This window comes from Fusarium subglutinans (genome assembly GCF_013396075.1).
Source record: "Fusarium subglutinans strain NRRL 66333 chromosome Unknown NRRL66333_c0000280, whole genome shotgun sequence".
Classification (NCBI taxonomy): domain Eukaryota; kingdom Fungi; phylum Ascomycota; class Sordariomycetes; order Hypocreales; family Nectriaceae; genus Fusarium; species Fusarium subglutinans.
In genome coordinates, this window is record NW_023502343.1 from 16,968 (window position 1) to 33,059 (window position 16,092).

The 16,092-nt window shown below is 49.9% G+C and overlaps 6 protein-coding genes across 6 annotated transcripts; 1 reads left to right on the forward strand and 5 right to left on the reverse strand.

The window, feature by feature from the left end:
• Window positions 1-499: 499 nt before the first annotated feature.
• Window positions 500-1,708, reverse strand: FSUBG_12627 (uncharacterized protein; the record flags this gene model as incomplete). The annotated part of the gene is made up of 1 exon (XM_036677433.1): window positions 500-1,708. One exon carries the CDS (start codon window positions 1,706-1,708, stop codon window positions 500-502), a length of 1,209 nt encoding a protein of 402 aa, XP_036531894.1.
• Window positions 1,709-2,220: 512 nt separating this feature from the next.
• FSUBG_12628 (succinate-semialdehyde dehydrogenase) lies at window positions 2,221-3,772 on the reverse strand (the record flags this gene model as incomplete). Its single annotated transcript, XM_036677434.1, has 2 exons — window positions 2,221-2,364; window positions 2,417-3,772. 2 exons carry the CDS (start codon window positions 3,770-3,772, stop codon window positions 2,221-2,223), a joined length of 1,500 nt encoding a protein of 499 aa, XP_036531895.1.
• Window positions 3,773-4,276: 504 nt separating this feature from the next.
• Window positions 4,277-5,132, reverse strand: FSUBG_12629 (3-oxoacyl-(acyl carrier) reductase; the record flags this gene model as incomplete). Its single annotated transcript, XM_036677435.1, has 3 exons — window positions 4,277-4,300; window positions 4,355-4,514; window positions 4,624-5,132. The coding sequence occupies 3 exons, from the start codon at window positions 5,130-5,132 to the stop codon at window positions 4,277-4,279; spliced, it is 693 nt and encodes a 230-aa protein (XP_036531896.1).
• Window positions 5,133-5,532: 400 nt separating this feature from the next.
• FSUBG_12630 (3-isopropylmalate dehydrogenase) lies at window positions 5,533-6,681 on the forward strand (the record flags this gene model as incomplete). Its single annotated transcript, XM_036677437.1, has 1 exon — window positions 5,533-6,681. One exon carries the CDS (start codon window positions 5,533-5,535, stop codon window positions 6,679-6,681), a length of 1,149 nt encoding a protein of 382 aa, XP_036531897.1.
• Window positions 6,682-7,635: 954 nt separating this feature from the next.
• FSUBG_12631 (uncharacterized protein) lies at window positions 7,636-10,260 on the reverse strand (the record flags this gene model as incomplete). Its single annotated transcript, XM_036677438.1, has 3 exons — window positions 7,636-8,623; window positions 8,676-9,959; window positions 10,013-10,260. The coding sequence occupies 3 exons, from the start codon at window positions 10,258-10,260 to the stop codon at window positions 7,636-7,638; spliced, it is 2,520 nt and encodes an 839-aa protein (XP_036531898.1).
• An 844-nt stretch (window positions 10,261-11,104) lies between these two features.
• FSUBG_12632 (DUR3-urea permease) lies at window positions 11,105-13,651 on the reverse strand (the record flags this gene model as incomplete). Its single annotated transcript, XM_036677439.1, has 11 exons — window positions 11,105-11,239; window positions 11,336-11,850; window positions 11,904-12,222; window positions 12,282-12,452; window positions 12,501-12,738; window positions 12,789-12,872; window positions 12,928-13,027; window positions 13,078-13,264; window positions 13,318-13,375; window positions 13,427-13,490; window positions 13,546-13,651. 11 exons carry the CDS (start codon window positions 13,649-13,651, stop codon window positions 11,105-11,107), a joined length of 1,977 nt encoding a protein of 658 aa, XP_036531899.1.
• Window positions 13,652-16,092: the final 2,441 nt, after the last annotated feature.

Genomic DNA, 16,092 nt, shown 5'->3' on the forward strand with positions numbered 1-16,092 from the left:
ACGCTTGCGGGGGTGGCACGCTCCGCTGAGCTCGACTCGACTCCTCTTATCAGCATCCATCATCGCAGGAACCAGAGCGTTATCGCAATGGCCGGGTATAGTGACGGGAATACTCTCTCTCACTTATCTCACTATCTCACGCTGATCCACTTTTGACAATCCGGGCTCCAGATCCTCCATTCTCCAGTTGAACTACCCAAAATAAACCGATCCATAATCCAATTCTCTGCAACAAACTACGTGCAAGAAGAGTTTTCACGGTTATTTAGTTTAAACATTATATAACCATTCTAGAGGATATTCCGTAACATCTTTTCTATTTTACGCCAAGCAGTGCACTCTTTTTATTTGTCTACTTTGTTTTACGATCTTGTCGTCTGGAGCCGTGACTTATCAGCTCGAGTGAGTGTGTGGTTGAACTACGCAGCGGCCCCAGTACGGGTGGCAATTTGGTTCCAGAATAGCTGCTGTATGAAAACCTGGTATCATAAACGTTCCGCTATAAACGCTGCAATAGGTGCACCTGGAACCTGGTATTCTCCAAACTTCCTGGATATCTCAGTCCCGTAGGTAACTTGTACTCCTTCTCATGGCCACCTTCGACAAGTTTCGCCCAAGCTGGTTGTTCCTCTTCCTCTGAATCTGCGCTCTTGGGCGGTAGGAGAGCTTGGTAAAGTAGCCACTCAAGCGGGTATTTCTTTTCCTCTCCTTTGACGCTGCTCCCAGGTAGCACCACATCAGCTCCAGGGCTATCCACAACAAGCAATAAACTTCCTTTAGGCGCTGTCTCAGTCAGCCTCAATAAGAACGCTGTAGTTTTGGATATCGAGATCGAGTAAAATTCGTGGAGTGTGAAGAAGACTGTGACCAGTGCCGGGTTCGGCCCAATCATCGCACGTATAGTTGTACTGTCGCTTTCGAGGATGTCCATGTTGTTGACTGCTAGATTTATAGCGCAAGATGGGATGGCAGAGATATTTGAAGCGTGCGCCTTGGCTGTTGCATATTTGGAAAGAGGAGGAGGATGTGTGAGAGTATGTTGTAGTTTCGTGACAATGCCTGACCAATCGTGCCTATCAATGAGGTTGAGATCAATCATAGCGCTCTCGTCGTGATCAGATGACTCAAGCCGGGGAAGTTGGTCGAGCTTGCTTTCATGAGAGTGCTTTAGCAATGCCACGGACGCTAACAAGTCAGATCCTCCTCGCCCAAAGCACACAATTTTGGAAGGATTCTGTCCATCATTGCGAAGAAACTGTTGAACCCATGCAGCCTCACTCATCTCACTGCACATCCACGCCAACACATTTCCCATCGTCAGAGCCTTACTCGGACTCCAGCGAATCGTATAAGACTCCAAGAACTCTTCGCTCCCGAACGCTTTGCAATAGTCCTTTTGCTCAAGAGCCTCCCTGATCTCGCGCAACACTGGTTTCAAAGCACTGAACTCGTCCACGGCAGGAAATGTAGTCCTGATTGTGTCAAGAATGAGTTGTTGATGTTGAACAGATAGACTCTGAATCTGTTCCATTAAGCTAGCAGTATCCTTCACTGCTGTAGGCGTCTTTTTGGCGGGTTTGTGAAGATAGCTTGGGCCAGTCCATCCTGGGCGGCGGACTGGTGGTGCAACTGGGGCTTTGGATGCACCGCTGGAGGCCGGTTTGCCATGCTTTGGTTGCGACTGTGCACTGCGCCTGAACTTCTTCATGATATATCCCCAAAGAATGGATATTTGACTATTTTAGGGTAATCGGGCACAAGCTTGGGTGAGAGGCACAGGGTTGCTGCTAAGCGAAACATTTACGAAAAAGTAAAAATTACAAGCTCATAAACGGTAAAAGTATTTTCCGACATCGCCGCAAGATCAGTGGCTAAAATAAAGGCGCGCCGGAGCCCCACAAACCCGACCAAGATGCGCGATGCCACTCTGTACAATAATATATAGGTACTTACGGAGTAGAGGGAGACGGAATAAGAATTGCATTTTGTCAATTTTAGCTTAAGTCTATCTGGTTTACCTAAACTTGTAAAGATCTTCTAAGTTGTCATCTGATTTATTGCCCCACAAGATACCATCGCCACCAATTCCAATCCTTTTGGCTTAGGTGTAGTTCTATATTAGCATTCAACAAGCAAAAAAGCAGACTTTGGATAGAAATGCACCCCAAAGTGATAAGAATGTTGGTAAATATTGACAAGTCTCAGATTAAACTACATAACTTAGTATTGCCCCTCAACAGTCATGGTGCCCGTCTTGGTGATCAAGAACTCATCAATAGCAACATCCTTACCACTCTCTTTTCCATGTCCACTTTCTTTGATTCCTCCAAAGGGCGCCTCAGCTGAAGAGCTGTTACCTGCGTTCTACGCCATAGGTTAGCTTCCCGTTACCAAGAAATCTGGTAGATCGACTTACCAGCCCAATCATTCCAGCATCAAGGTTCTCAAACATTCTCCATAGCCTATCCACATTCTTGGTAAACACGTAACTTGCTAGGCCATAAGGTGTGTCGTTGGCTCTTTGAACAACCTCTTCTTCTGACTCAAAGCGGTAGACGCCAAGGAGAGGCGCAAAGATCTCTTCGTGTGTCATGAGCATCTCGTCTTTCATCTCTGTCAAGATAGTCGGTTCCATGAAATAACCCTCCCCATCGTAGCGTTTCCCTGTTCCGAGGACAGCTTTTGCTCCCTTGCTGACAGCATCTTCATACAACTCTTCTGCTTTATCGAGGCCTCGCGTAGTCGTCAACGCGCCCAACGTAGCACCATTCATCATACCATGGCCCAGCTTCAGCTTCCGAGTTTCAGATACAAGTCTCTCAACAAAAGAGTCATAGATATTACTCTGAACGAATACTCTGTTAGATGTGACGCAAGCTTGACCCGCGTGTCTCCACTTCAGAGCCATGAGCTGGTTCATGGCCTGATCAACATTGGCGTCATCGAACACGATGAATGGGCAGTTCCCGCCAAGCTCAAACGTCGTCTTCTTGAGACTCTGGGCACATAGACTGGCGATAATCTTGCCAACTCTCGTGCTACCAGTGAAACTTACCTTCTTCACAAGCGGGTTCAGGCAAAGAGCTTCAGCGACTGCTGGGGTATTCCCAAGTGACGTTGTAACCACGTTGAGGGCACCGGGCGGGAAGCCTGCTTTCAACGCTAGGTAAGCTACTGTAACTGCTGTAAGGGGTGTCTCAGGCGAGGGCTTGATAACCATTGTGCACCCCGCAGCGAGAGCAGCTGCTGCTTTACGCAATGCTAGAGCGATAGGGAAGTTCCATGGCACAAGAGCAGCCGCAACGCCAATAGGTTGTTTGATAGTCATAGCGCGCCGACCAGGAATAGCACAGGTGATCGAGGACCCATGCGCTCTGTCAGCCTCACCGGAAAACCACCAGACGAACGTAAGCGCATAGTCAATTTCGCCGCGAGCCTCTTCCAACGGCTTGCCAGTCTCATGAACAAGAATATGAGCTAGATCCTCTCGTGCCGCGACCATCAAATTGTACCATTTCATGATGGTTTGAGCGCGGAAGCGCGGTGTTGTCTTTGAGTAGCTCTTGAAGGCTTCATAGGACGACTTCACTGCTTCATCAACATCGGATGCTGTGCAGTCTGGGCATGATGCCCAGGTCTTGCCGGTTCCTGGGTCGATGACATTGAAGGTCTTGCCTTCATTTGAGGTGACGAATTCTCCATTGATGAGAGACTGGGGATGAAATAGGGAATCGTCTGTGAGGCTGAAGGGCAGATGATGTGGGCTTCCCATGATGATGTGTGTTCGTGGTGTGGAGGGGAGGAAAAGAGAGTCTGAGGGGTGATTATCTCAAGAAAATGGTTGGAATTTTAGGTGGCTGATGGTGCGTTCCTGATATGATAGATTGTCAGAGTTAGTTTCTTGGTCCGTCCATCGCCCGATGATATCCTTCCGGTTCAGGTACCGACCGACCCGTCACAGGGACCATGGCAAGGTCCGCTTTTACCCCGCGCTGAAGCATCACAGGAACATCTGACACTAATGCCAATTAGGAAGGGAATCTAATCGTGATGCGCGCAGCTTGAGCCAACAATCGAGGAGCAATTCTCAATATCGCTGTGTGCCATTGAAGACGAAATGTGCCAGAAAATCACTGCATGTGGCACCAGGTGTACAAATGATCTCATTCAAGGACTGGATATCCATTTGAGACAACGAGATATATGATGGATAACATTTTTGTTTTTATTAATACTAAAAGAGTAGTAACTAAATGTGCTGATCCTGTTCCTAAGCTTATACACAGCGACCTCCGTCAACCTGTAAGATTCATGTTAGTATCAGTGTATCGTAGCTCATCGATAGTGGCCATACCTCGAGATCAACACCAGTAATGAAAGATGCTTCATCACTTGCCAAGTAGCAACAAGCATTGGCGATATCGCTGGGCGTCGAAGGTCTGCCCATAGGAATTGTAGAAACGAAGCCCTTTCTGTTCTCCTCGGTATCAGGCTTGCCGATAAACAGATGTGTCCTATCGCCCAGTTAGAAATTTCCCATCGCCAGTGTGAGGGAATACTCGCATCCCAGTGCTCCCAACAACAGGAGAAACAGAGTTGAACCGAATCTGCTTGGGTCCATACTCAACAGCCATCGTCTTGGTAGCATTAATAACAGCCGCTTTAGAAGCGTTATACCACGTCAACTCAGGTCTAGGTCTAATACCCGCGGTACTTGCAACCTGGATAAAACACCCCGGCCTCCCCCCCTTCAAAAAGTACGGCACCAGCACGTTCGTAGAGTAGTAAACGCTCTTGACGTTGACATTCATCACGAGATCAAAATCTTTGGGCGTGACCTCCTCAGTTGGCTTCTTGGAGTACGCTGCGCCAGCATTGTTGACGACGATGTCGAGCTGCTTGTACTTCTCAATAGCAAAGTCAAGAACTCGACGCCAGTCATCGGGGTTGGTCACGTCGGCGCGGGTGAAAGAGCAGGATAGTTCTTGGGCGACGGCTTGGCCTTGTTGTTCGTTGAGGTCGGTGATTATGACATTGGCGCCTTCGGAGATGAATTTTGTGGCGATGCCTTTGCCGAAGCCTGATGCACCGCCTGTAACGATTGCGGTCTTTCCTTGGAGACGGCCTGACATGATGATTGAATGTGAGATTTTGATAAGAGTTGAGTGTGTAGATTGAGTGAGAGGGAGAGTGTTATCTTGCTTGGTCTGTATTTTTATGTGGTGATTGGCTTCCCCACGTTTTAGTGACTTGGGTGGGAGACTCCGTTTCACTCCCTTCCAGAAGAGGAAACCAATGAAGACAAGGGCCAGAACTAGTGAGAGTGCGGGGTAATCTAGCAGTCACAGGAATAAAAAAATCTTGGCTGTATCCATAATCACATTCAGCATCGGCATTAGCCACCAACGGGCATAATTATCAGTCCGAGATCGGCAGACCAGATACTAGACTGTTTCCATTATCTTGTAGACTGCAGTCCTCTTCTGGTCCTCGCCCTATCTCACCATTCACTTCAACTTATTCACTCCCATCATGTCAGACAGCAAAGTATTTCGTGTCCTCGTTCTCCCCGGCGACCATGTCGGTCCTGAAATCATGGCCGAGGCCCTTAAAGTCCTCGATATAATTGAAGCAAGTCGCCCAGACATTCGATTCGAGCGAGACACAGACATCGTTGGCGGATGTAGTATCGACAAGCACGGCACTCCCGTCACAGACGCCGTCCTCGAAAAAGCACTAGCCAGCGACGCCGTTCTCTTCGGCAGCATCGGCGGTCCAGAATGGGCGGGCGTCGAACCTACTCCCGAATCAGGGCTCTTAAAGCTGCGTCAACGCCTCGATGCATTTGCCAACCTGCGTCCCTGCGAGATTCTCGTTCCATCGCTAGTTAGCGCATCGCCTATCAAGGCTGAGCTTGTAGCCGGGACAAAGTTCATCGTCGTTCGAGAGAACTGCGGCGGTGCTTACTTTGGAAAGAAGGAAGAGAGTGAAGACGAAGCGTCCGATCTTTGGGTCTATTCACGACCTGAGGTTGAAAGATTGGCTCGTGTGAGTGCAGCCGTTGCGAGAATCCTCCACACGAGCAGTGGGAAGGCGAATGATGGAAGTAAGCCCGTTGTTTGGAGTGCAGACAAGGCCAATGTTCTTGCGAGTGGTCGTCTCTGGAGGCGTGCGACTACAGATATCTTCAACAAGGAACTCACCGACATTGATCTCCGGCATCAACTCGCCGACAGTCTCGCCATGTTAATGGTTCTCGATCCCAAGCGCTTCAACAACAGCGTGATCCACACCGACAACACGTTCGGCGACGTGCTCTCCGACATCTCCGGTGGCATCACAGGCACTCTCGGTGTTCTTCCCAGCGCAAGTCTCGCTGGCGTTCCAGGTGAAGGATCCTGCAAAGGAATCTACGAACCTGTTCATGGTAGTGCGCCTGATATCTCGGGCAAGAACCTCGCCAATCCTGTGGCGCAGATCTTGAGTCTGGCGATGATGTTGCGATACTCGTTTCTTCTGGAGAAAGAAGCTGATGCGATTGAGCAATCTGTTGCAAAGGTCCTGGATACCAAGGAGGGTGGTGGGTTGGAGATTAGGACGAAGGATCTCGGGGGTAGTGCCAAATGTAGTGAGGTTGGAGATGCGGTTTGCAAGGTCCTGAAAGATTTGTTGGAGAATTAATACGAATCTTGACAGGAGAACCACGAAGCAGGTGGAGACTTTCAGAATAACAGCATTGTTAGATTTAAACCCGTAAACTTGAGGCCGAATAATTGTGACTCGTGCTAAGCAGATCAGAGCAAGTGCCGAAGCACGGACCACGGCCTACGATGCATGCTTCGTCCGAGATAAATGCGCGCTATTCTCATCAGACAAGGGCCATACCTCCACCGCCCAGGGAAAGCTCTGCCAAAGGCCTCTGCAGTGTCCAGGTGCAGACTTGGTACCATTCCCTTACTGAGATAACGCGCAGGAAGTTTCATAATTGTGCATTCAACTTGTTGTATCGCGAGGGGAAAGGTTGAGGGACCTCAGGATCTCTCAGCATAGAATCACTTATTCCAGCAGTGTCACAGATTTAGGATCAGTTAGAGAGCTTATGAGCATTGCCCATCTCTCATATGCCAGCACTATACACTTATGCTAACATGATTCGCAGTTGAAACTTGTGGCTGAGAGCTTAAATCAGCAGACAAAACTTAGACTAGGGCTCAGACAATGCCTCTTGTGGCTCAAATCACGATGGGTGCATTACCTTTACAAACTGGCTCTGCTACTCTACGGTAGAATTCTGGAGCGGTACTGTAGTAAGAGTGTAGCTTGGCACAGTTGACTAGCCTCGATAGCAAGAAATAAGATCTCGGCGATACTTCCCGACTCTGTGGCACTGACAGCGCACTATTTGGGCTCAGCTACGCCACCATTCAATAGCCATACAAGTCATGTTGAACTATTCCACAAATTGAGTCTAGTGTCCAAGCTACACTGACTAGTCACGACGGCCAGAGAATTTAGTAGTCACTAAGGAAAGTCAAGGTTAGGCATGCAAAATCAAGGTCTAATTAATAGCTCGACTAGAAGGTCATTATTCTAAAAGGCTCCCGGAAGAAGAAGAGGTGAAGGAAATGCTAGCATCTAGAGAAGGGCTGCAAAGAGAGCAGCGAAGAGGGTAGCAGCTCCAACAACCTGCTTGCCGGCACCGTTGACGATGGCGGGGACAGTGCCAGTGGGCTTGGCGGGGCAGCCAGGTCCGCTGCAGCCAGGGACAAGGGTGACAACCGTGGTGCTGGGGCAGCTGGGGCCAGAGCAGTGAGGAACAGGGCTGGGGCAGTTGGGGCCAGAGCAGTTAGGAACAGGGCTAGGGCAGTGGGGGCCAGGGCAGTGAGTAGTGCCGTTAGTCCAGGTGCCGTTGGTAGGAGGGTGAATGTAACCACCGTGAGTAGGAACCTTGGGAGCAGGGCACTTGGGGCCAGAGCAGACAGGGACCTTCTCAGCCTTGCAGTTATCAGGGGTACCCCAGCTGTTCTCCCAAGGCTTGTAGATAACGGTCTTCTCCTTGCAGCCGCAGTCAGCAGCGACGAAGAAGGTCTCGTGGTTCCACCAGTCGTGGCACTCCTGTGTCTTGTAGACAATCTTTCCGGCACAGCTGCCACCGGAGCAGAACTTGGGGACGTATTGCTTACCACCCTGGCAAGAACACTTCTCGGTGATGTAGACCCACTCGTTGTCACAGTCGCTGCCGTTGACCTCAATGAAGATGAAGACGGTGCGGTCAGAGCCCTTAGTGTAGCACTTTCCGTTGACGCAGATCTGGACGGCGGTGACGGTAGCGGTGGTGGTGCTCAGGGCACCAGTGATGGCGGTGGTGAAGGTGGTGGTGACAGTGGTCTGGTCGGTAACGGTCTTGGTAACAGAGTCAGTGACAGTGGCGCCGGCTCCGGCGGCAGAGACGTAGACGGTCAGAAGACGGCCGGCGGCGACAGCTTGACGGGCCTGGAGACGGCTGCGGCGGGTATCACCACCACAGAAGTGGTCCTTGTCGCCAGGGCACTTAATGTCACACTGGTCGATATCAACACGGCTGGTGTTATCGGCATCGATCTCATCACCACAGTAGCAAGCACTAGAAAGGTCAGTATGGTGAAGAGCAGCAGAAGCAATAGATTGAGACTCACGTATCGTAAACACCGAAGTAGGCACGGCCAGTGCAGAGAGAAGCGCAGCGCTCAAGATCCATCAGAGCGTTGCTCTCAGCGAGCTCGAAGGTGGGGAAGCCAGCAGAGGAACCGACACAGCCGAAGAGGCTGAAGACACCGATAGAATCGGGGAAACCAGCAGGGGAAGTAGCAGAGGCAGAAGCAGAAGCCTCGGTGCCAGTGGCAGTACCAGTAGGAACAACAGTCTCGCCCTCAGAGTTGGTGGTGAAGCCAGCGCTGTTGGTCTCGACAGCGGTCTCAGTACCAGTAGGAACAACAGTCTCGCCCTCAGAGTTGGTGGTGAAGCCAGCGCTGTTGGTCTCGACAGCGGTCTCAGTACCAGTAGGAACAACAGTCTCGCCCTCAGAGTTGGTGGTGAAGCCAGCGCTGTTGGTCTCGACAGCGGTCTCAGTACCAGTAGGAACAACAGTCTCGCCCTCAGAGTTGGTGGTGAAGCCAGCGCTGTTGGTCTCGACAGCGGTCTCAGTACCAGTAGGAACAACAGTCTCGCCCTCAGAGTTGGTGGTGAAGCCAGCGCTGTTGGTCTCGACAGCGGTCTCAGTACCAGTAGGAACAACAGTCTCGCCCTCAGAGTTGGTGGTGAAGCCAGCGCTGTTGGTCTCGACAGCGGTCTCAGTACCAGTAGGAACAACAGTCTCGCCCTCAGAGTTGGTGGTGAAGCCAGCGCTGTTGGTCTCGACAGCGGTCTCAGTACCAGTAGGAACAACAGTCTCGCCCTCAGAGTTGGTGGTGAAGCCAGCGCTGTTGGTCTCGACAGCGGTCTCAGTGCCAGTGGGGATCACAGTCTCACCCTCAGAGTTGGTGGTAGCGCCCTCGGAGTTGGTGCCAGTAGCGATCTCAGTGCCAGTCTCGGTACCAGTCTCGGTACCAGTACCAGTGGGAAGATCAGTAGGACCACCATCAGTAGCCTCAGCGACAGCGAGGTTGGAGACATCGAGCTGGACGGGATCAGAACCGCAAGACTGGAGGAACTGGATATCAGGCTTGTCGGAGTTAAGGGCAGTAGGGTTGCTGGATTGCTCAACAGCGGCGCCGTTGGTGTCGGCAAGGGGCTCGGAGTAGACAGTCTCGCCGTCGAGGGTGACATCGAGAGTGCAGCCCTCGAAAGCACGCTTGCGAGCCTCGATTATAGCACTGACGCTAATGCTGAAGCGGAGCTGGATCTTGGTTCCAACCGAGAAGATGGTAACCGATGGGTTAGCGCTGAACTGAGCGATACCATTGGCTCCGGCAGACATGCGACTGAAGATAGAGTCAGAAGTTGTCCTGCATTCAGGTTGTAAAGGTATACTTACACAATAGTCTCGCCATTGGGGCCAGTCACGAAGTCTGAACCGCGGCCAAGAGTGGCAGAGCCAAGATCAACGGACTGAGAGGCGGGGCCGGAGGTAGAGCTGGGAGCGGCACTGGTGGTAGTGTCGACAGTGGTGGGAACAGTGGCGGTGGACTCAAGAGCAGAAGAGCTGCTGTTGGAGAAGCGCGGGAAGTTCTGGGCGAAAGCACCCGAGGCAAAAGCCGCGAGAAGACCTGAAGACAGACGCATAGTAAAACGAGTGACTATGGTTAAAGAATGACTAAAGAAAGAACGAATGAATGAATGAATGAATGAATGAGTGTGTGATGATAAAAAAACAAAAAGAAACGTCAAGATTTAGCGAGTATATATAGATAACGGCACTGGGATCCATTGTATACGACAATGGCATTTGGTGTGTTGTTTGGGTTAGTGTAGCAAGTCTAGAATTGCGTACCTTGCATTAGAGCATTCCTCTTTGGTTGGTTCACGAGCATCCAATAGTGACGACTAGTAAGTCAAGACATCTTCAGTACCGACGGTCCGCCTCTCACTGGTCTCCCAGAACGAGAAACCTCCATAAAAAGCGTTCCTGGATCCAGGCTATTGGAATCTAAAGCATGCAAGGGAATGTGATTGAATAACGGGCACGGGCGGCGCTAGCGTTATAGCGTTGCCGTTCAACCACGAACCCCTGACTAACTCCTCATTGAGTGGATAAAGACTGTCACGTTAATCTGGTGTGGAATGCAACTATTGGGAGTTAGTCTACATCTGTCAGAAATGTTTCACCCCAAAGCTTGACTAAAAGCTTGATCTGATCCATAAAGTGGAGTGATAGTGCCAAGGGAGGCTCAGCTACGCCATGTTCGGGGCTTTTGCTTGGCATGTCATTCATTATCCGGAAGAAATTGAGGCATTTTGTGTGAGTAAACAATTTTATTGTTATGTGGGTTGATTGACTCAAAATACGTTCCCACTTCCCGGCGATTTGTTGTTTCTGTGGTCCGGAGCTTTCGCTGCAGAGATCGTATCATAACAGCAAGTGCCATCGGTCGATTGTGGACCAGCCTGTCTGGAAAATGCTGATGAATCATGACCGAGACTTCCAAAGGCTTCGTGTAACTGCGGCTATCTGACCGCGATCGTTCCAGATCGGGTAGAAACCGACCATGATGAGAGTCCACCAGAGCCAGATCAGAGACATGACGATCCACGCGGTGAACAACTGTAAGGATATCAATTAAAAACAAATTCATGTGATTCAAATGAGAGACAGTAAAAGGGGAGTAAACGACTGCAGGGTAAGAAGAGAATAAATTACCTGTTTACTGAAGACGAATTTCGCTGCGTACATCGGCAATGGCCATAATACCCAGTGACCAAGAAACGTAGCGATAGCCCACCAGAGAGCATATTTAGTCCATCGACGTTGGTTGTTGTCGTCAATAGTTTTATTTGATGCCGTCTCGGTTGTTGTGACCTGGTCAATACCTTTACCTTGAGAGATTTCTGATCCACTGGAGCTCTCATCAGGCTCAACAGCCAATCTCTGTTCCTTGAACTGACTCCAGTCATAATTATCAGGTCGCACGTAAGTAACAACCACACTGTACAGCAACGGACTGAATAAAGATGCGACGGTGCCATACATACAGGGTAGGGTCCCACCTGTAGAGGCGACCGTCACTTCTCCGGAAAAGGCGTATGCGGAGCCGAGCCAGACACCGAGGCCCGTTGCCATTCCTAGGAATGCGGAGCTAATAGCGGCGAGCTTAGTCTGTTTTCGCCAAATTATGGTGAAGATGAGCGGAATAACGCCAGGACACGTTAGAATTCCTGGAAAACGGTTAGTAAACAAGAAATTGAGTTCACGCGACGGGAGGTCTTACCAAGCATGTACAGAGTCCAGCCCATATCAACTCCGATGTAATGGAACATTGCTGTGAAGGCTGCTGCTGCGATACCAAAAAAGACAACACCGATATGTCCCCATCGAATTACTTCCTTGTTGGAAGCTTCCTGGTTGAAGTATACGCGGTAAATGTCGAATGTCAGGATTGAAGATACGGCAAGAATTTGTGCTGACAAAGTTGATGTAACAGCCATAAACGTCATCAGTAGAACCGCAACAGCACCTCCCTTCCCTGCGACAGCGACGGCCACATAAGGCAGAGCAAGACCATTTGTGACCTCGGCACCAGTCATAAGCTATCATCGCGTCAACGTCACGTCTCCGATCGCGGGAGGAGGGTCTTTGCTTTGCTTACTCTTGGATACGTCGGAAAGATTGGAAGCGCTTCGAGCCCCAGTGAAGCCATACCCACGATGGTACCAAGCGACCATGGTATGCTGAAGTAGGAAATACCACCAAGCACATAGCCTGGGACAACGGCGCTTGGCGAAGCCGCGAATGCCTTGAGGAAGTATCCTGTGTCCATCTGATCATGTTAGGCACTACTAGGGCCACGGTAGAAGGGGCTACATACGACAACGGCCCCGAAATTGGAGGTCAGCAGGATGATAGCGAAGTATATACCCTGCTGAGAAGTCATGGTGAGGAGAGAGCCCTCATAGTTGCCTTCAACAGAGTGGTTCGACTGAGCGGCGACGACGAGATCATATAGTCGGCCGATTGAGCCGACAGATTCCGATGTTATGACCTTGGCTGTTAACCAACAGCTCAGAATGAGAATAGCAAAGGTATGGATGTAGTCGGTGAGAAACCTAGATCAAGGTTAGCAACTACCTTCCCGCATGATTTCTGGGTGAATTACGTTGCTTTGATGCCACCAACGAGCGTATAGAGGACGACACCGAGAGGAAGCAAGAAGGTCGATGCCATGATGTGCATCCCGGTTCTGGGCAGAGTCAGTGGCCTACAACCGAATCAATAACTAGAGGTAAGAAGCTTACAGGAAAGAGATAGCTGCCGATGCGCCCAGAATCATGTTGATCGTGTTGAGCAGATTGTTCACGATGGCTAAGAATGTGAAGCTTAGATGCGCGACAGTCCCTACACGGTTTAGTACGATAAGCCCAGATCCGAAGACACGAACCACTTACCATATCTGATGCGAATGACCTCGAGAATAGTATGTGCTTCGGGAACACGCCCTTTGCAAACTGTGCCCAGGTATCCGAAGAAGACAATAACGGTTGAGCATCCAGCGCCGTACCAGAATGCACCGCTGATGCCGTAGCTGTATGTTACTAGGACGCAACTCAACAAGGCGGTGCTCCATAGCCACGACTATAGTACGGTCAGTATATCTTGGTGTTGAATAGGGAGTGAGAGTGACATACCGAAACAACGGCAGACGCGACTAGACCGGTCCGTACTGTTCTGTTGGCGACCATGAAACTGCAATGTCCTGTTAAAACTTATGCCTTTGAGGCTGTTGAGCGAACCTACGTCTCGACTTTAGAATTATCTTCGTTCAACGTTTTTTTGAGAATCGCCGTCAAGCCCATCATGCCTGTTGCCATAGTTAGCCTTCTTCAATTCCGACTCGGCATCAGCAGGATAATCACCAAAGGCAAATGCCAAACCAGCAGCGACCACGACGCCATATCCGACTGATTGGGGTAGAGGTGATGGGACTACAGAAGGTTCGTCTGAGCGATGGTTGAGACCCATATTGGCGGTTAGGGTCGAGACATGCAGTTCAGCTCCTTGAGAATTGTAAGTCTGGATGCGAAGGGCGTTTTATGGAAGTCCGACTTTGGCTCAACATGGTCAATTGCTCAAGATCAGCGGCGATGGCGAAATCGCGCGCTTGTGCAACTAACCAGTGAAACCTGGGAAGGGTGACGTTGCGCTATCTCGAGGTGTCGTTCCTGCGAGCAATCAACAGCATGAGAGATATCGAACTTTTCGACCAGGGATATAAGACTAGCCAGACGCTGTATCCTTCAAGGGATCTGACTGGCGAGATCTTGCCCCGGAATTGAATCGGAACCCGCATTGACAGGGTTCGCGTCCGGACTTCCAGATGCGGTTTAACGTCGATCACCTCATCTACAATGATTATGTTCAACATATCGAGTTTTATCTGGCCCGCACCTCTGAGGCCTCGATCTTAAAGAGACATCAATTAACAAACCTGAAGCTAGGTATTGAACTCCACTTACAATGCAAGACGAACTAGCTGCGCCCAATTCGTGTAAGACCTGTCGACAGAAGCGGGTCAGATGTGACAGGGCCCTTCCCAGCTGTCGTCGTTGTGCATCCTCATTGCTACCTTGCTCAGGGTATGAGCGGGCAAGAAGGATTGTGTGGACCAACAGCATGGCTAGCAGAGGGAAGATGATGTGCAAGGCATCATTCAGCACGATCGAGGATGATGCTCGTGGGCATGCTAAGATGGCTGTCACTGAGCCGTACTCAAGTTCCCCAAGTTAACCGTGTTTAGTGGACATAGGTCTACAAGACATACCCAGAAGCTCTCGAGATTACATACGATACTGTAAGTCGCCCCCGAGACTGTTCTTCCATCCACCGACTCATGATACTGCTAGTTCATCAAGAGCTCTCCAGAGAGTGCGTCGTGTATAACAACTCGTCCTTCAATCCGTTTCTTTCTCTCATGGCTTTAATGCCGTCCAGCAAATCTTTATCGCATATAATGATATCCATATCAGCCTTCCACATAGCACACCGGCTAGACATCAGTCAGGCCCAGCTACAGCCAGATCATAGTGAGGTGCTACGTATAGCACTCATCAACAAACAGAAGGCGTTGAGGCATCTTAGACATGAGCTACAAGTCCAACCTGAGATTAACACTGATCCAGTCATCGCCGCGGTATTGCTGTTCGTCAATCTGGATGTAGTGGAGTTCGGTGGTCAAGGTTGGAAGTACCATCTACGGGGAGCTGAAGAGCTCATCAGAATTCGGAAAGGACTTGCGAAATGTGATTCCGAAACGTGGCTGCAGTATTTTGATACCGCTTGCACGACGTAAGGAACCTGCCGCTGTTCAAGTGGATTCATTACCTTGCTGATAGTTTTAGCTTCGGTATACTTGGCAGTACCCTTCTCCCGTCACATTCACTGTGTGTGACACCAATGCCTTTGGACGCGGGGTTACTAGATACCATCCGGAGATCCGAGCAACAGACATGGATCGGCTGTCCGGCAGACCTCCTGTCCTTACTCCACGTCATGAATACGCTACGTACTGCATCGGATCATCCCAGCCACGCGGATAAAACCGTCACTTCAATTTTCGATAGCTTGGACAACTTCTCGCCGCGATCCTGGGCGCATGACTTTCCTGATCCTCAGTATCATGAACCAAGACACCATCTCGCCCATGCATATAAAGCAGCTGTCAGTATCTACGCCTACTACATCATTAGCGAAATACCTGGCCAACCACCATTACCAGAAATGGATGTTTCTAGAATCACAAATCTTGGCATACTGCACATGTCTCAGATACCAGCAAGTGACTTCCATATCAAAAGTTTGGTGTGGCCTGCTTTTATTCTGGGTGCTGGAGTTCGAGATTTGCGTACAAGGGAGAAAGTCAAGAATATTATGCACAATATCTGGCGAGCCTCATGTTGCTACAATGTCAAGACTGCTACAGGGATGCTTGAGAGAATTTGGGACTGGAGACGAGAGAAAGACGATGGGAAACAGAGTTGGTTGAGATTTATCTGGGGGCAAAAAGAAAGCTGGCTATTCCTTTGAGACCAAGAAAACAGGGAGGGAGATTGAAGACGGACTCGTTAACATTCTTGCACTATAAAGTAAATTGTCAAAAGCATAATAGTCACAAGTTTCATCAAGATTACCCGGAAAGCCACGGCATTATGCTGGTGGACTTAGTGAGGAGTTTGAGCATTGGTCTTTTCAGTATTTAGTAGCACTAAGAATCTTCGCCCTCGAGGATACCAGTAATTCAAGTCTGGGTAACATGAACACCGTTTTCTCTGGCAAGGTCTTTAATCTCCTGCACCAAGCACTCCCTATCCAGTATACCAACGCCTCCTGACTTGTCATCGCAAAACTTCCTGAGAGCATCCTCAAATCTGCGAGCTTCGCTTCTGTTTTGAATATATTGATAAAGC